The 20,335-nt window shown below is 45.0% G+C and overlaps 1 protein-coding gene across 12 annotated transcripts in view; it reads right to left on the bottom strand.

Moving 5' to 3' along the window:
- EFCAB8 (EF-hand calcium binding domain 8) overlaps window positions 1-20,335 on the bottom strand; it is a 110,641-nt gene that overhangs the window by 58,732 nt on the left and 31,574 nt on the right. For 10 of the 12 annotated variants that reach the window (XM_037811099.1, XM_037811094.1, XM_037811096.1 and 7 more), the window contains 7 exons: window positions 19,715-19,845; window positions 7,145-7,212; window positions 6,647-6,798; window positions 5,121-5,255; window positions 3,632-3,742; window positions 1,055-1,282; window positions 188-258 (listed from right to left, as the gene is read on the bottom strand). In XM_037811099.1, coding sequence (XP_037667027.1) covers window positions 188-258; window positions 1,055-1,282; window positions 3,632-3,742; window positions 5,121-5,255; window positions 6,647-6,798; window positions 7,145-7,212; window positions 19,715-19,845 — 896 coding nt within the window. The remainder of the gene's footprint in view (window positions 1-187; window positions 259-1,054; window positions 1,283-3,631; window positions 3,743-5,120; window positions 5,256-6,646; window positions 6,799-7,144; window positions 7,213-19,714; window positions 19,846-20,335) is intronic. The other 2 variants (XM_037811095.1, XM_037811104.1) reach the window with 2 other exon arrangements.

The following is a 20,335-nucleotide window of genomic DNA, read 5'->3' as shown; positions in this document are numbered from 1 at the left end:
GTCTAGAGCATATCAACTTCAATGAATGACAAGTGAATGGATGAGAAGATGAAGCAATGGACCTTACCCACCACTAATTTCCTGCTTGATATTCCAACCACCAGGAAAACAAGGAACAGATAACCCATTGGGAGTAAAGACAACAGTGACCTGCCCCATCTACTCACCATGCATTCTCACTACTCACATGAAATACGTGATTCTCCTACTCCATCCTGTCACATAGAACACTTTGTTCATATGGGTAATCCCACTAATCTGAGGAAGACAAAAGGAAACAGAACTCTAAGGCTCATCAGAGAAAATGGCTCTGAGCCCCAACTGTCTTCCTGAAAGTACCAAGCAAGAAATCAAAACACTTAATGATGGTAAGAATTCCCTATAGTTGGTAACACTGTATACACTTTAAACTGCTCTCATACCTCATTATCTCATTTGATGGACTTAGAAGAGGCAGATGGGAGAGGTATCCATTATACAGACGGGAAAACTGGAAAACAGACAAGTGACCTGGCTAAGTTCAGATAGTACTCAGAACCTGGACCAGTACTCATTTTCCCAGCTTCTTGGCCAAATGTCCTTCTGAGTTGGTTAAAGGATTGTATCACAGGGGTCAAGATAATGGGCCCAAATCTCACAACGGGGCTGCTGGCTTTGCTCTATGCCACACCCATGGACTGCCCCATAATCTTGTCAGATATTTCCCAAATCAGGGGAAAAATAGGTGGCTCTGAATCACCTAACCCCACCACTAGAAATGCAATCTAAAGCTCCAATATGTGGGATACGAAGTGCTACCAAATCCAAAGAGCAAGAGTGACTGACATTTGTGGAAAGCTTACTAAGGCTAGGCACTGCTGCCTATCTTCATTTTATGCTCAAGGATACAAGGGCTCAGGGGGTGTTGGGCCTGGCAGTCTGATTCCAGAGCCCATACTCTTTGATGATGGCATCCCTTTCAGGGAGGCATTAAATAATACATCCTAGGGTCCCGAAAGCTGTGCTTTGCTTCTCAAGTGAACCTCCCCGGCTCCAGCTAACAAACCAGACTGACCTCCAGCTGGTCATGTTTGGGGAAGGTCAGAAGGCAGTCACCAATATTGTAGTTCCACATCTTAATTGTGCCGTCGCGCAAACCCGTGAGCAGGCACCGCTCTGACTCATCCAGGGCCATGGCGGTCAGTTCCACATTCTGGGCATTCACCACAGAAAACTGCATCATCCTCCTGCCTGTCACAATTTCCCACACACTCACCATGCCCTTCAGGCTGCCACTCACCACCTGTGGGGAAGAACAGACAGCTGGGGGCTCCTGGAGAGGCCAGTGCCCCCTCTCCCAAAGGTGCCTCCAGCCTGCTAATCCAGCCCTCCCTCTCCACGTATGAGAAAACAGACTTTCAAGTCACTCTTGAAAACAGGACTTCCTCTGTTTCATGGGGCAGTGCAAACTGTCACTGCTCTTTTAGGAGGAACCAGTGTAGTGAAGTTCCCTTTACTTCAGAAGTAGCACATATCAGAATCTATCCAGAGAAAAAATAATCCCTAATTCAGAAAAGACAGTGCAGCATTGTTAATCATAGCAAAAACAAACAAACAAAACAAAACAAAACAAAACAGGAAATAAACTGACTGCCCTCATAGTAAAGGAATGTTTAAAATAAAAGATGATCGCTCCACCCAGTGAAACATCTGGCTGCCATTAAAACTATTACAATGCAACAGCAGGAAGGTGAGGTTGTTTCTGACCAATCCTCTTGCTGAGAACATCTAGAAAAGCTGGGGAAAACATTTAAAAAAAAAAATTTTTTTTTTGAAGGCACTGAAGAGCCAGGACAAGAGGGAAGCCAGAGAGGTGAGCTCCAGCTTCATGGGGCCAAAGGCAGCCTCTGCAGCAGGTGCAGTCTGCCCTGCCCAGAGCCCAGGCCACAAAAGGGGTCCCCAGGAGAGTGGGCAGAGGGCCTGGCAGCCCCTTCTGCTTCCATACCTTGAAAAAAATTCCAGATGTCCAGCCCAGAGACGTTTACTCAGGACCAGATCTCTGCATGGGCCTCCTTCCCTTTCCACAGTGGACAAAGTCAAACTACGGCCTCCCTGGAAAATGTCGCCCAGCAACAGCATCTACCCTAGGAATTTCACAGGGTACCCTGCATGACTAGCATGGCATCTCGCCCGCCTTGTAAAGATGGCTGCCTGTCTAGAACTTACCCCAGGCAATAAGACAAGGGCACTGAGGCCCAGAGGAGTCAGGAGATTCCAGGACCAAGTGGTGGGGCTCGAATCTGATCTCAAGCCAACCTGTCTGCAGGGCCAGTTCTCACTTACATCCCACTCCTACAGCACCACCATCAAAAGTATATGAGTTCTCTAACACCATAAATACATGGAACTTTGAATAGGGAGTGAGATCTAGTTGGTTTGTACAGGTTAGTGTGAAACCCCCATACATCCCAAAGTAATTTGGGCAGAGAATAAAAATGTATTTGCAAAGCCAATCTGAGGGACTGGGGGAAAATGTGGAAATATTAAAATTCCCTACCTGGGGCATTACTGGTATTCTCACAAGCACTGGGGACTACCAATTTAGTAGGTCAAGCCCTCTATCTTGGGGCTTGCCTTATCAAGCTTGTTACTGCAAAGGAGAGGCTAAGCCTACTTATAATTGTGCCTAAGAGTCACCCTCAGAGAACCTCTTTCATTGCTCAGATGTGGCCTCTCTCTCTAAGCCCACTCTGCTGGTAAACTCACTGCCCTCCTCCCTATGTGTGACATGACTCCCAGGGGTATAAATCTCTCTGGCAGCATGGAACCTGACTCCTGGGGATGAACCTGGACCTGGCATCATGGGATTGAGAACATCTTGACCAGGAGGGGAAAGAGAAATGAAACAAAATAAAGTTTCAGTGGCTGAGAAATTTCAAATGGAGTCAAGAGGTCATTCTGGAGATAACTCTGATGTACTATATAGATATCCCTCTTTAGTTTTTAGTTTATCAGAATAGTTGGAAGAAAATATCTGAAACTGTTGAACTGCAATCCAGTATCTTTGATTCTTGAAGGTGAGCATATAACTATATGGTTTATATGGTAAGCCCATGTGATTGTGAAAACCTATGGCTCACACTCCGTCTATCCAGTATAAAGACAGATGAGTAGAAAACTGGGAACAAAAATTAAATGAATAACAGGGGGGATGGGGGGTTGGGATGTTTTGGGTGTTCTTCTTTACTTGTATTTTTACTCTTTTTTTATTTTATTTTATTTTATTTTATTTTATTTTATTTTATTGTTTCGGAGAAATGAAAATATTCAAAAATTGATTGTGGTAATAAATACACAACTATATGATGGTATTGTGAACAACTGATTATACACTGTGGATGATCATAGGGTATGTGAATATATCTCAATAAAACTGAATTTTTTAAAAAAGAAAAAAAAAAACTATATGAGTTCCAAAAAAATGTATATATTAAGGAAAAAAAAAAAACAAAACAACTATGAGTTCTGCCCCTACCACACAACCTGAGCTGACTGTTCATTGGATGCAGACCTGAGCACATGGGGAGGTGGAGTCTTGCCCAGTGCCACCCAGCCCTCCAGCCAGCCTCTGAGGTGAGCCCTGCCTGCTTACCTGCTTAAAGATCTTGCTGTAGAGGATGGCACACAGGGGTGCACTGTGAGTCGTGGACTCCCCTGCTTTCTGAGGTCCCTGGTACTCCAAGTACCCTTTTAGAATCCCAATCTGCAAGTGAGGAGAGGAACAGACAGCTGAGCAGTCAGAAGGATTGGGAAGGACCCAAGGAGAAACTTCCAATAAATGGAGACATCAAGATATGCTGACTGCATGTAGGCTTGGGCCCAGTGAGGCTCCCAGCCCTTCATCGCAACCACTGATACCCCTCACCTTATTCCATGGCCCCCACTCCCTAGGGTTGGGCCTCACAAACCACAGTGTTCCTAGAACCACAAAATCCAAGTCCAACCCAAGGTCCCTCTCACTTATAACTTCTGAGAAGCTTAAAGCCTCAATCAGGTGCCCCCTGCTCCAGGAAGCCTTCCCTGACCACCCCCACGGCAAGCTAGACTAAGGATCCTCACTCCCTGAAACAGCTAGCATACACCCCTATCATAACACTCAGCACTTTCTACTGAAATTATCTGTTCTTCTATCCTGTGAGTTCCCTGAGAGATGGCACATGTCTACTTAATATACTCTTTGCTCCTGACAAACAGCAGGAGATTGATAATTTTTAATGATCTGAAATGAATGTCAAAGGCCTATTTAATTCAACAAATAATGGCAGTCAGCCTAGCCCTTAGCAAAGAGATGAAGCCCTCCCCAGCCCCCTTCTCAAGATACCTGCTGTCTGGGGAGAGCTAGCCAAGTGCCCAGGGACTGCTCTCCTCCTCTCTCTCACCCACAAATGACCCCCTCTCCTCCCTTCTTAAACAGAGCTGCCTCCTCTGCTGGCTGCTGAGTCTCCCAGTTCCCTAAGTTCCCATCTTTCCACAGGCTCCACCTCCACCTCTCCCACCCTGGGCACCAGCACCCCTGCTCATCCCAGTCTTTCTGTCCTCTAAAGTCAGGACAGACGTCATGTGGGCACCAGCCAAGTCATGGCTCAAAAATCGTCTTCATTTCCATTTTCTCCAGGTTCTCTCTTTGGGAAAGGCCCCTCAGGCAGGACCCCTGCCTCCCAGATTTCATGATTTAGCAGAAAAGACAGTCACATAAGTAACAGGACAGAGTGATAAGGGCTGTGACAGAAGGCAGGCACAGGGACAAGGGAGCAGGGAGGAAGGGCTTCTAACTCAGCCTCACGGTCAGGGTGGGCTTCCAGGAGAAGAGCCTGAAGAATGTGCAGGTGGGGAAAAGACAAAGCAGCACTAGAGGGGATTATGGGTGCAGGCGGAGGGCCTAGAGACAACCGTTCGCAAATCCCAAAAGAAGAGAGCCTCCCGGGCAAGGCTACAGGAATCTAGCAACTTCATCTCACTGGTGGTGAAGAGCAGTTGTGGGATCATCCTCTGGGGGTCCTGCAGGACATCACGCCCCTGCCACTGTAGCCCCCCATTACCCTGAGCCCACTGTCCCACCTCCTTCCTGGGAGAGCACTCACCAAGTAGGTGCTACAGATGAGGGTGTTATTCTTGTGCAAGTAGGTGCTGGTTATGGGGCAGTTTCCCAGGTCAAAAAGCTTCCCGCAGAAGGACTGGAGACATATGTAGTCTTGCATGTCCCACACACGGATATTCTGGGGGATGGGAAACAGGCAAAGATTCAAGGGGGGGTGTCTTCGGGGATACAGCTGGCACCCAAGTCCTCCTGGGTGCTCCCCGCCAACAGGGCCAGGTACACCCTGCCAGGGCTCTTTCAACATTCAGCCACCACTCTGGGTCTGCCAGGTATCACCGGCCAGAGCAGAGGCGCTATTCTTGTTGCTCAGACAAGGAAACTGAGGCACGGAGGGAGTGAGGGGCAGAGAACAGTCCCAGCCCCAGAGAGTGCACTCGTGGCTCTAACCTGCGGAGCATCAGCCACCAAGGAGGAGGGTCAGTCAAGGCAGAGCCTCACATGCTGCAGCCAAGACCAGCCTGGGACAGACAAAGAGAAGGGCTACCAACATAATTACCCAAAAAGGCCTGCTTGTCCCCAGAGAAGCCCCCTTGCACTCATTCCAGGCTGAGGGACTCTCCCTAGACAGGACCCATGGCGGTCCATTCTAGGTTCCTCATAGCTCAGAGGATTCTGCTGTAAACTGGAAAGGGCATGAATTTGGAGTCAAAAAGACTCCAACCTACATCCTGGCCCTGCCAATCCCAACCCTGAGGATTTCAGCAAATCCATTCCTGTGCCCTCTGCTCTCTAGCCTCCGATCCTTCATTAGAAGTGACAAAGCCCAGCTCACAGGGCTGCTGTGAGAATTCCATGCCATAGCGTGAATGGAGAGGTGGTGCCAGTTCTCCATCTACTGAGTCCCTGCAAAAACATACTTGTCCCCTGTAGGTGGGCACCTGGAGCCATGGGCTCACATCCCCACATGGGCCAGGTTGCCCCAAGCAGCCAAGCAGATGAGACAACAGCCTGAACTGATAGCCACAGAGGAGAAAGTTGACAGAGGCTCTGAGCAGGGGAGCCCTGGGGATTTAAGAAACGTCTAGTCACTAGAAGCAGGGTCAAGAGGTGCAAGTTCAGGCCTGTGGGGAGAGGAAGAGTAGGGGTATGGCTCATGTGTACTGTACACCTACTATGTGCCAGACATTGTGCTGCTGTTTCATTTGTTGGTTCTCCTTTAAACACTCAACAACCCATTCTTTGGATGAAGAGACTGAGGAAAGGGAAGGGCCTTGCCCAGGACCACAAAGAAAGAAGCCAGGCTGAACCACATAGGAATCCAGCTTTAGAAGACTGCTCAGCCTGACTCAGGCCTCTAGCAGCCTTACAGTGACCCTGCCTGGGGCACTTCTTCTAGGCCTTTGGCCAGGAGCGGGACCAGAGGCAGGGAGGTCACCTCTTTCCTCCAGGCCTCAGGTTCCACCCAACTCTTGGCTGAGCCGGATCATTATCCCCAGGGCCAGGATCTTTCCCCAGAAACAAGAACTAGGGGAAGAGGAGTCATGAGGGATGTGCTTCAAGGGCCAGCACCTTGTCTTTGGAGATGCTGAGGAGGATGCTGTAGTTCTTGTGGTTCACGAGGATGTACATCACTGAGGTCTGATGCCCCTTCAACAGCCACACAGGCCTTTTTGAGAAGAACGGGGTCCACAGGCGAATGATGGGGTCATAGCCAGCAGTCACTGGGGTCAAGAAATGGGTATTGGCCACCAGAAACCTACACTGGGAACCTTCTCCTGGGCAAAGCCTGAGACCCCAGGCAGTCTTGGCAGATGGAGGGTCACTCCAATGAGCCCACTGCTCCTCCTTCCCCACCACTTCCATCACCATCCCAAGCAGAGTCAGTGTCATCACACCACCCTGGTGCCCACAAGAGGGGACAAGACAGACAGGAGAGAAGGCCACACAGAGACTGGGTGCTACAGGACCTTCTCAACACCGTTGGTCCCCTCCTCTCCCCACCCCCCCAGAAGCCTTCACCCCAGCTCTGCTGAACTAGCAGTTCTCGGTGACATGAAAATGACTTACCCAGGAAGTTCTTGTCTGGTAAGTAATCAAAGCAAAGAACCCCTCTCCTCAAATTCAGCGCTGATGACCTATAACATCAAAAGGGTGGAGCTGCAGGGCTTGGAGCCTCTGAGACTGAGACTGGAGTGGAGTGGAGAGGCATTGGAGGTAGGGCCACCGGGGAGGCCTCAGGTGGTCACTCCTCTCCATCCAAGGAAAGCAGCAGTCCCAGACACCTATAGGTGAAATCAGCACCAAAGCAGGAGCACCTCCTTCTATATGGAAAGCAGTTCACCTCATTCAAAGGCAAACTTAACTTGATCTTCATGTCAACTATACGGAAACAGGTATCTTCCCATCCATGACACAAATTAAGAGAAAGAGGCTCTGGAGGCAAGTGGGAAGGGAAGAAAGCTCCTGGGTGCTGAGTTCCTGCTATGCGCCTGTGCTGGCTGTTGTCCTGGGGGACCCCTTGTGGACCCCACCCACAACCCTGAGGAGTGTCATCAGCCCTGTGCTAGGCATGAGAACACTGAAGAAGTGAAGGAGCTTGCCCAAGATCACACAGCCAGCAAATGGTGGCAGTTAGGACACAGAGCCAGGGTAGGGTGTGGCAGGAAGGGGTCAGGAAGCTCAGCAAGGAGCAATCCAGGGAAGGAAGAGATGCTCAGGGCTGGGTGGGGCTCAGGAGAGCCAGGGTGACAAAGGTAGGAGTTCCAGGAAGATTAGGGCCCAGCACCCCTTACGGGTCTGAGAACCCTGGAAGTTCTGTGCCTTTGCACATGCCATTCCCTTTTACCTATAACATCCCACCCTGCCAGCTCCTTCTACTTAAACTCTCCTTTAGAACTCAATTCAAATGCCCCCTGTTCTATGGTACCCCAGCCCTCTAAACCAGCACACTCTATACTGAACTTGCTCCCCAAACCAGCTACTCCTACTATTTCAGACCCTCAGCTGATGGCACTGCTGCTCACTGGGGGCCTAAGCCAGTCACCTGGGTGTCCTCCCAGGAGGCTCCCTCTCCTGCACTACTTTTATCCAGCTGGGCCTCAAATCCCTCTTTGCCTGCTTCCTGCCACACCTCTGGCCTCTGCTTATTTCAGGACCCATCATGTTTAGCCTCCCAGGTGGTTTTTTAACCTCCAGTCTTGCTCCCCCCTTGAATCTGTTCTTCACTCTACAGCTAAAAGGGTTCTTCTAACAATTAAAACTTCAAGAACAACTTTTAAATACAAATATTTCGTTTGTTGTAAAACTCTCCCCTCCATGTATATACATGCAGAGAAACACTCTAGAAGAATGGTTGCAAAAATCTTCATAGAAATTATTTCAGGTTGATTCACTCATTTGTTCAATAAATATTTACTGGCTTCTACCATGGAGTAGATGTGATGCCCCCTGCCTTCGTGGAGCTTTCATTCTAGAGGCAAACAGTGTAAGCAAGTAAATGAACAGGGAGACAGAGAGATGTATACCCACAAATTATGGTTAAGTCCTGGGAGGGGAATGAACATGTTGTTTTGATAGAGAATGACTTGAAGGAGCCTCTCTGAGGAGGGGACACCGAAGCTGAGACTGAAGGACGAGTAAGGACGGTGTATATGTGTGTGATGTTTCCAGTGGAAGCAGCAGCTGTGTCTAGGGCAAGTGGGCAAGGAGACAGTGGAAGAGAAGGGGTGGGAGAGACCAGCAGGGGCACACCACACAGCCCTGGTAAAGACTGGGAGTAACAAGGAGCCACCAAAGGCTGTCATGCAGACAGCCAATGGGCAGAGGAGAGCATGAAAGGCTGCCAGAGGGGTCACAGCGAGGCTGGCAAGGTCACTGCAAGCAGTTCAGGTACGAGATGATGGTGGCTTCGATTAGGCGGTGGTGTCAGAAGTGAAAGAAGTGGGGAACATCCATCGGTCCACACACTCACAACAGGCCTGGCTGCCAGGTGCACCCTCTATGCCTCGCCCCATCCCTGCTCCTCTGTCAAATTCACCATTGGCTCCCGCCAATCACCTGAAGAACCCAAGTCAGGCCAGCTGCTAGGGAGCCAGAGCTTCAGACTCCAAACTGCTAGAAGCAGTCAATGGAGCCACGTGCCAACCAGCATGCTGTATTGCATTCACACAAGAAAAGTGGGTGAATACATTCCTCAACCCACCCCCAAAATGTACCTCAAATCCCTCCATCCCCACTCCACTGGCTGACTCCAGGCCACCATCACATGTAGCCTGAATTCTTTCAATGGCCTCCTCACTGGCACCCCCACTGCCTCTCCTGCCATGCACGCTCTACTTTCAGCAAAGCATCCAGACGATGTGCTTATGTACAAGTCTGATCACATCATTTCTCCACTCCAAACCATCCTCAAACATTGTTTATCTCTGATTCCAAGTAACTGTAAAATGTCATTTTTGAGACATTTGAGGAAATATGAATTCAGACTAGGCATTACATATTAAAGAATTACACTATTTTCCCTACTTTTGTATGTGTTTGAAGTTTTTCATGATAAAAATGTTAAAAAGGAAAAACAAAACCCTCCATGAACATACCAAGCAGAGAGAAGAGTAATGCAAAGGCCCCGGGGCAAAGTCATTCCTGACCCTCAAAGAGGCCAGGGTGGCTAGAATGGGAAGGTTGAAGAGGTAAGATAAGGCAGGCAGCAGGGCCAGACCGAACCATGGTGAGGTGATCCCCCTGACAGCCCCTGCTGTCGGGAACCAATAAAACAAGAATCACTTATGAAATAAAATACATACCACAGACATGCAGTATTAATACCACCAAAGCAGAGAGACAAACTCAGCAAACCAGCTCCAAGCAAAATCCCATCACACTGCCCCATTCAAAGCACTGAACCCAAAACTGAAAACTTCCCACCGTATCAGACATTGTCAAGAGGCTCCGTCCTCCAACCTGCAGTTAGTTCCAGGACTTGTGTGGGGATGTGCAAAGAATATTATTTTTTATCAGTACTTGATTGATAATGAGGCCTGGAGTAAAACCCCAGTCAGATACCTGTTCCAAGATCACCCTTCCTCCTCCCTAAGACAGGTTTCCCATCAGCAGGACTAAATTAGCACTAACATCCCAGGACTGAATTTCCTTCTGGAAAAGAACCACGACAGAAAAGGGCAGACAGAATGGCCCTCAGTCTCCCCTAGTTGCTCTCCCAGCACAGTCCTCAAATCTCCTGCTGTTACCCCCAGAAGACTCATCTGAAGCTGCAGTTCATTACTCAGCCTACTCAGGAGCAAAATGTCACAGACCCAAAGGTTTTAGGGAGTAAAGTCCTGGGCAAGAGGAAAACTGCAGAGGCGAGAAACCCAGACCAGGAACTGACCTTAGCAAAGACAGCAGAGGCCTTTCTGGAAAGCCACGAGCCAACAGGGAAGCTCAAGGCAGCTCTGGATCTCTCAGACAGGCCTCCTGGCTGCCATGTGGCCTGCTCCTGAATCAAAATCCTAAGGAAGCAGACAATAACAAGTGCTGACGAGGATTTGGAGAAATTGGAACCCTCGTACACTGCTAGTGGGAATGTGAAATGGCACAGCTGCTTTGGAAAACAGACTGGCATTTCCAAAAAAAAGTTAACCATAAAGTTGCTCAGCAATTCCACCCCTAGCTATATACTCCAAAGAACTGAAAACATATGTCCACAGAAAAAACTTGCACACAAATGTTCATAGCAGCATTATTCATAATAGCCAAAAAGTGGAACCAACCCACAAGTCCATCAAGTGATGAATGGATAAAGTGTGGTATAGTCACATAAAAAGTAATGAAGACTTGCTGAGAAGATGGCAGACTGGTGAGCTGTATGTTTTAGTTACTCCTCCAGGAAAGTAGGTAAAAAGCCAGGAACTGCGTGGACTGGACACCACAGAGCAATCTGTCTTTGGGCATACTTCATACAACACTCATGAAAACGTGGAACTGCTGAGATCAGCGAAATCTGTAAGTTTTTGCGGCCAGGGGACCCGCGCCCCTCCCTGCCAGGCTCAGTCCCGGGGGAGGAGGGGCTGTAAGCTCCGGGAAGGAGAAGGGAGAATTGCAGTGGCTGCTCTTACCGGAAACTCATTCTACTGATTCAAACTCCAACCATAGATAGACTGAGACCAGACACCAGAGACTCTGAGAGCAGCCAGCCCAGCAGAGAGGAGACAGGCATAGAAAAAAAACAACACGAAAAACTCCAAAATAAAAGCAGAGGATTTTTGGAGTTCTGGTGAACACAGAAAGGGGAAGGGCGGAGCGCAGGCCTTGAGGCGCATATGCAAATCCCGAAGCAAAGCTGATCTCTCTGCCCTGTGCACCTTTCCTTAATGGCCCTGGTTGCTTTGTCTATTAGCATTTCAATAACCCATTAGATCTGTGAGGAGGGCCGTTTTTTTTTGTTTTTTTTTTTTTTTTTAAATCCTTTTTGCTTTTTCTAAAACAATTACTCTAAGAAGCTCAATACAGAAAGCTTCAAAGAATTGCAATTTGGGCACGTCAAGTCAAGAGCAGAACTACGAGAGCTCTGAGACAAAAGGCAATAATCCAGTGGCTGAGAAAATTCACTAAACAACACAACTTCCCAAGAAAAGGGGGGTGTCCGCTCACAGCCACCATCCTGGTGGACAGGAAACACTCCTGCCCATCGCCAGCCCCATAGCCCAGAGCTGCCCCAGACAACCCAGTGTGACGGAAGTGCTTCAAATAACAGGCACAGACCACAAAACTGGGCGTGGACATTAGCCTTCCCTGCAACCTCAGCTGAATGTCCCAGAGCTGGGAAGGTGGAGCAGTGTGAATTAACAGAGCCCCATTCAGCCATCATTTGAGCAGACTTGGAGCCTCCCTACACAGCCCAGCAGCCCAGAACTGCCCTGGGGGGACGGCACTCACCTGTGACATAGCACAGTCATCCCTCAACAGAGGACCCGGGGTGCACAGCCTGGAAGAGGGGCCCACTTGCAAGTCTCAGGAGCCATACGCCAATACCAAAGACTTGTGGGTCAGTGGCAGAGACAAACTGTGGCAGGACTGAACTGAAGGATTAGACTATTGCAGCAGCTTTAAAACTCTAGGATCATCAGGGAGATTTGATTGTTAGGGCCACCCCCCCCGCCCCGACTGCCCAGAAACACGCCCCACATACAGGGCAGGCAACACCAACTACACACGCAAGCTTGGTACACCAATTGGGCCCCACAAGACTCACTCCCCCACTCACCAAAAAGGCTAAGCAGGGGAGACCTGGCTTGTGGAGAACAGGTGGCTCGTGGACGCCACCTGCTGGTTAGTTAGAGAAAGTGTACTCCACGAGCTGTAGATCTGATAAATTAGAGATAAGGACTTCAACAGGTCTACAAACCCTAAAAGAACCCTATCAAGTTCAGCAAATGCCACGAGGCCAAAAACAACAGAAAATTATAAAGCATATGAAAAAACCAGACGATATGGATAACCCAAGCCCAAGCACCCAAATCAAAAGACCAGAAGAGACACAGCACCTAGAGCAGCTACTCAAAGAACTAAAGATGAACAATGAGACCATAGTACGGGATATGAAGGAAATCAAGAAGACCCTAGAAGAGCATAAAGAAGACATTGCAAGACTAAATAAAAAAATGGATGATCTTATGGAAATTAAAGAAACTGTTGACCAAATTAAAAAAGATTCTGGACACTCATAGTACAAGACTAGAGGAAGTTCAACAACGAATCAGTGACCTGGAAGATGACAGAATGGAAAATGAAAGCATAAAAGAAAGAAGGGGGAAAAAAATTGAAAAACTCGAAATGGACCTCAGGGATATGATAGATAATATGAAACGTCCGAATATAAGACTCATTGGTGTCCCAGAAGGGGAAGAAAAGGGTAAAGGTCTAGGAAGAGTATTCAAAGAAATTGTTGGGGAAAACTTCCCAAATCTTCTAAACAACATAAATACACAAATCATAAATGCTCAGCGAACTCCAAATAGAATAAATCCAAATAAACCCACTCCGAGACATATACTGATCACACTGTCAAACATAGAAGAGAAGGAGCAAGTTCTGAAAGCAGCAAGAGAAAAGCAATTCACCACATACAAAGGAAACAGCATAAGACTAAGTAGTGACTACTCAGCAGCCACCATGGAGGCGAGAAAGCAGTGGCACGATATATTTAAAATTCTGAGTGAGAGGAATTTCCAGCCAAGAATACTTTATCCAGCAAAGCTCTCCTTCAAATTTGAGGGAGAGCTTAAATTTTTCACAGACAAAGAAATGCTGAGAGAATTTGCTAACAAGAGACCTGCCCTACTGGAGATACTAAAGGGAGCCCTACAGACAGAGAAACAAAGACAGGACAGAGAGACTTGGAGAAAGGTTCAGTACTAAAGAGATTCGGTATGGGTACAATAAAGGATATTAATAGAGAGAGGGAAAAATATGGCAAACATAATCCAAAGGATAAGATGGCCGATTCAAGAAATGCCTTCACGGTTTTAACGTTGAATGTAAATGGATTAAACTCCCCAATTAAAAGATATAGATTCGCAGAATGGATCAAAAAAAATGAACCACCAATATGTTGCATACAAGAGACTCATCTTAGACACAGGGACACAAAGAAACTGAAAGTGAAAGGATGGAAAAAAATATTTCATGCAAGCTACAGCCAAAAGAAAGCAGGTGTAGCAATATTAATCTCAGATAAAATAGACTTCAAATGCAGGGATGTTTTGAGAGACAAAGAAGGCCACTACATACTAATAAAAGGGGCAATTCAGCAAGAAGAAATAACAATCGTAAATGTCTATGCACCCAATCAAGGTGCCACAAAATACATGAGAGAAACACTGGCAAAACTAAAGGAAGCAATTGATGTTTCCACAATAATTGTGGGAGACTTCAACACATCACTCTCTCCTATAGATAGATCAACCAGACAGAAGACCAATAAGGAAATTGAAAACCTAAACAATCTGATAAATGAATTAGATTTAACAGACATATACAGGACATTACATCCCAAATCACCAGGATACACATACTTTTCTAGTGCTCACGGAACTTTCTCCAGAATAGATCATATGCTGGGACATAAAACAAGCCTCAATAAATTTAAAAAGATTGAAATTATTCAAAGCACATTCTCTGACCACAATGGAATACAATTAGAAGTCAATAACCATCAGAGACTTAGAAAATTCACAAATACCTGGAGGTTAAACAACACACTCCTAAACAATCAGTGGGTTAAAGAAGAAATAGCAAGAGAAATTGCTAAATACATAGAGACGAATGAAAATGAGAACACAACATACCAAAACCTATGGGATGCAGCAAAAGCAGTGCTAAGGGGGAAATTTATAGCACTAAACGCATATATTAAAAAGGAAGAAACAGCCAAAATCAAAGAACTAATGGATCAACTGAAGAAGCTAGAAAATGAACAGCAAACCAATCCTAAACCAAGTACAAGAAAAGAAATAACAAGGATTAAAGCAGAAATAAATGACATAGAGAACAAAAAAACAACAGAGAGGATAAATATCACCAAAAGTTGGTTCTTTGAGAAGATCAACAAGATTGACAAGCCCCTAGCTAGACTGACAAAATCAAAAAGAGAGAAGACCCATATAAACAAAATAATGAATGAAAAAGGTGACATAACTGCAGATCCTGAAGAAATTAAAAAAATTATAAGAGGATATTATGAACAACTGTATGGCAACAAACTGGATAATGTAGAAGAAATGGACAATTTCCTGGAAACATATGAACAACCTAGACTGACCAGAGAAGAAATAGAAGACCTCAACCAACCCATCACAAGCAAAGAGATCCAATTAGTCATCAAAAATCTTCCCACAAATAAATGCCCAGGGCCAGATGGCTTCACAGGGGAATTCTACCAAACTTTCCAGAAAGAACTGACACCAATCTTACTCAAACTCTTTCAAAACATTGAAAAAAATGGAACACTACCTAACTCATTTTATGAAGCTAACATCAATCTAATACCAAAACCAGGCAAAGATGCTACAAAAAAGGAAAACTAACGGCCAATCTCCCTAATGAATATAGATGCAAAAATCCTCAACAAAATACTTGCAAATCGAATCCAAAGACACATTAAAAAAATCATACACCATGACCAAGTGGGGTTCATTCCAGGCATGCAAGGATGGTTCAACATAAGAAAAACAATCAATGTATTACAACACATTAAAAGCTCGAAAGGGAAAAATCAATTGATCATCTCAATAGATGCTGAAAAAGCATTTGACAAAATCCAACATCTCTTTTTGATAAAAACACTTCAAAAGGTAGGAATTGAAGGAAACTTCCTCAACATGATAAAGAGCATATATGAAAAACCCACAGCCAGCATAGTACTCAATGGTGAGAGACTGAAAGCCTTCCCTCTAAGATCAGGAACAAGACAAGGATGCCCGCTGCCACCACTGTTATTCAACATTGTGCTGGAAGTGCTAGCCAGGGCAATCCGGCAAGACAAAGAAATAAAAGGCATCCAAATTGGAAAAGAAGAAGTAAAACTGTCATTGTTTGCAGATGATATGATCTTATATCTAGAAAACCCTGAGAAATCAACGATACACCTACTAGAGCTAATAAACAAATTTAGCAAAGTAGCGGGATACAAGATTAATGCACATAAGTCAGTAATGTTTCTATATGCTAGAAATGAACAAACTGAAGAGACACTCAAGAAAAAGATACCATTTTCAATAGCAACTAAAAAAATCAAGTACCTAGGAATAAACTTAACCAAAGATGTAAAAGACCTATACAAAGAAAACTACATAACTCTACTAAAAGAAATAGAAGGGGACCTTAAAAGATGGAAAAATATTCCATGTTCATGGATAGGAAGGCTAAATGTCATTAAGATGTCAATTCTACCCAAACTCATCTACAGATTCAATGCAATCCCAATCAAAATTCCAACAACCTACTTTGCAGACTTGGAAAAGCTAGTGATCAAATTTATTTGGAAAGGGAAGATGCCTCGAATTGCTAAAGACACTCTAAAAAAGAAAAACGAAGTGGGAGGACTTACACTCCCTGACTTTGAAGCTTATTATAAAGCCACAGTTGCCAAAACAGCATGGTACTGGCACAAAGATAGACATATAGATCAATGGAATCGAATTGAGAATTCAGAGATAGACCCTCAGATCTATGGCCGACTGATCTTTGATAAGGCCCCCAAAGTCACCGAACTGAGCCATAATGGTCTTTTCAACAAATGGGGCTGGGAGAGTTGGATATCCATATCCAAAAGAATGAAAGAGGACCCCTACCTCACCCCCTACACAAAAATTAACTCAAAATGGACCAAAGATCTCAATATAAAAGAAAGTACCATAAAACTCCTAGAAGATAATGTAGGAAAACATCTTCAAGACCTTGTATTAGGAGGCCACTTCCTAGACTTTACACCCAAAGCACAAGCAACAAAAGAGAAAATAGATAAATGGGAACTCCTCAAGCTTAGAAGTTTCTGCACCTCAAAGGAATTTCTCAAAAAGGTAAAGAGGCAGCCAACTCAATGGGAAAAAATTTTTGGAAACCATGTATCTGACAAAAGACTGATATCTTGCGTATACAAAGAAATCCTACAACTCAATGACAATAGTACAGACAGCCCAATTATAAAATGGGCAAAAGATATGAAAAGACAGTTCTCTGAAGAGGAAATACAAATGGCCAAGAAACACATGAAAAAATGTTCAGCTTCACTAGCTATTAGAGAGATGCAAATTAAGACCACAATGAGATACCATCTAACACCGGTTAGAATGGCTGCCATTAAACAAACAGGAAACTACAAATGCTGGAGGGGATGTGGAGAAATTGGAACTCTTATTCATTGTTGGTGGGACTGTATAATGGTTCAGCCACTCTGGAAGTCAGTCTGGCAGTTCCTTAGAAAACTAGATATAGAGCTACCATTCGATCCAGCGATTGCACTTCTCGGTATATACCCGGAAGATCGGAAAGCAGTGACACGAACAGATATCTGCACGCCAATGTTCATAGCAGCATTATTCACAATTGCCAAGAGATGGAAACAACCCAAATGTCCTTCAACAGATGAGTGGATAAATAAAATGTGGTATATACACACGATGGAATACTACGCGGCAGTAAGAAGGAACGATCTGGTGAAACATATGACAACATGGATGAACCTTGAAGACATAATGCTGAGCGAAATAAGCCAGGCACAAAAAGAGAAATATTATATGCTACCACTAATGTGAACTTTGAAAAATGTAAAACAAATGGTTTATAATGTAGAATGTAGGGGAACTAGCAATAGAGAGCAATTAAGGAAGGGGGAACAATAATCCAGGAAGAACAGATAAGCTATTTAACGTTCTGGGGATGCCCAGAAATGACTATGGTCTGTTAATTTCTGATGGATGTAGTAGGAACAAGTTCACTGAAATGTTGCTATATTATGTAACTTTCTTGGGGTAAAGTAGGAACATGTTAGAAGTTAAGCAGTTATCTTAGGTTAGTTGTCTTTTTCTTACTCCCTTGTTATGGTCTCTTTGAAATGTTCTTTTATTGTATGTTTGTTTTCTTTTTAACTTTTTTTTTCATACAGTTGATTTAAAAAAGAAGGGAAAGTTAAAAAAAAAAAAGAAAAAGAAAAAAGACAAACAAGGAAAAAAAAAAAAATATGTAGTGCCCCCTTGAGGAGCCTGTGGAGAATGCAGGGGTATTCGCCTACCCCACCTCCATGGTTGCTAACATGACCACAGACATAGGGGACTGGTGGTTTGATGGGTTGAGCCCTCTACCATAAGTTTTACCCTTGGGAAGACGGTTGCTGCAAAGGAGAGGCTAGGCCTCCCTGTATTTGTGCCTAAGAGTCTCCTCCTGAATGCCTCTTTGTTGCTCAGATGTGGCCCTCTCTCTCTGGCTAAGCCAACTTGAAAGGTGAAATCACTGCCCTCCCCCCTACGTGGGATCAGACACCCAGGGAAGTGAATCTCCCTGGCAACGTGGAATATGACTCCCGGGGAGGAATGTAGACCCGGCATCGTGGGATGGAGAACATCTTCTTGACCAAAAGGGGGATGTGAAAGGAAATGAAATAAGCTTCAGTGGCAGAGAGATTCCAAAACGAGCCGAGAGATCACTCTGGTGGGCACTCTTACGCACACTTTAGACAACCTTTTTTAGGTTCTAAAGAATTGGGGTAGCTGGTGGTGGATACCTGAAGCTATTAAACTACAACCCAGAACCCATGAATCTCGAAGACGGTTGTATAAGAATGTGGCTTATGAGGGGTGACAGTGGGATTGGGAATGCCATAAGGACCAAACTCCACTTTGCCTAGTTTATGGATGGATGTGTAGAAAAGTAGGGGAAGCAAACAAACAGACAAAGGTACCCAGTGTTCTTTTTTACTTCAATTGCTCTTTTTCACTCTAATTATTATTCTTGTTATTTTTGTGTGTGGGCTAATGAAGGTGTCAGGGATTGATTTAGGTGATGAATGTACAACTATGTAATGGTACTGTAAACAATCGAAAGTACAATTTGTTTTGTATGACTGCATGGTATGTGAATATATCTCAATAAAATGATGATTAAAAAAAAAAAAATTTTTCACCATAAAAAGTTGAGGGGAAAAAATAAAAAATCATTTTGTGAAGTTAAAAAAAAAAAAAAAAAAAAAGTAATGAAGTAATGATACATACTATAACACGAATAAACTGTGGAAATAGTAAGTTAAGTGAAAGAAGTTAGTCCCAAAAGAACACCTATTATATGATTCCATTTATGTGAAATGCCCAGACTGACACCAAGGAAATGAATATAAAGGCGTGCCAAACTCTCCAGCCTCATCTTCAAGGCCCTCCCTGATCTGGTCCCAACTAACAAGCCAAAGGGGTGAGCTAATGGGATTGGATAATGGGGTCAGGCAGGACTCTAACCTTATTTATAATTTTTTTTTTACAGGGACAATGCATTTACATACTACTTGTATGACTAGTAACTGATTTTTTTAAAAAGAAAAGGTAAAAACTCACTCTGGTGTAGAGGAATCCAGAATAAAATAGACAAGAACTATCTCTAAAGAATAAATTTTACCAATTGTGAATGCATACCACATACAGCATTCAATCAAGAAATCTTTAAGGTAAGTTAGGTAAGTGCTGTTATCACCCCTCTTTTATAGATGAGGAAACTGAGGCTCACAGAGGTAAAGTAACTTACATTCATCCCTTCATTCAAAAAATATTTTACCTATTATGTGCTGGCTTCTATGCTGAGTTTTGAGTCCAATTTGGTGGATAAAGAGGCCAATTATCCTCTCACCACTGGCAGCAATACTAGAACAATGATTAAAACCAGACTCCAGAGCCCAGGCTCTAAGCACCCTACCCCACCCCCCATGTCCCCTGTGGTCCTATGGAACAGCGAGTGTTTCCCTGGACCCAGTGTGATCCGCACAACACTGCACCAGCCACAGGAGATACTCCTAACCTGAGGTGGGCCCATTCCCAGCAGGAACACAATCTAACTCCGTCCCAACCCCACTCCCTCAGCCTGGAGAGAGGTGGTCCTTACTTGAGGTTTCCAGGGGGCGTGGACGGCAATACTGTCAGCACCAGAGAGGACTTCTCAGTGGCTGAACAGGAGGCCACCAGGTTCAGATGAGGGATGAATTTGATCTGTCGGCACCAGTTGGGATGGAGAGCCTGGGGAAGAGAACGGCAAAGGTGGGAGACCCAACTGAAGGCCAGCACCCAGGCTCAGTCTGCAAAACATGGGCAAATGTTAGGTGCTGGAGGGGCCTGGACATCACCGGTCTAATGCCCTTCTCCTAGTAATCACAGCTCTAACAAAGTGATACGGCCCCACAGTCCTAGCCTAGGTCCTGTGGCCAGGGAAGTAAAGCCACCACTTGTCAGACATACATAGAGCGTTACATCCCAAATTACCAGGATACATATTCTTCTCTAGAGCTCACGGCTCGTTCTCCAGGATAGATCATATACTGGGGCACAAAACAAACCTCGATAAATTTAAAAAGACTGAAATTATTCAAAGCACATTCTCTGACCATAATGGAATGCAGCTAGAAATCATTAACCACCAAAGAACCAGAACATTCACAAATAACGTGGTGGTTAAACAACACACCCCTAAATAATCAGTAGGTCAAAGAAGAAACTGCAAGAAAAATCA

Source organism: Choloepus didactylus, chromosome 19 (genome assembly GCF_015220235.1).
Source record: "Choloepus didactylus isolate mChoDid1 chromosome 19, mChoDid1.pri, whole genome shotgun sequence".
Lineage (NCBI taxonomy): Eukaryota > Metazoa > Chordata > Mammalia > Pilosa > Megalonychidae > Choloepus > Choloepus didactylus.
This window is presented reverse-complemented; position numbering and strand designations above follow the sequence as displayed.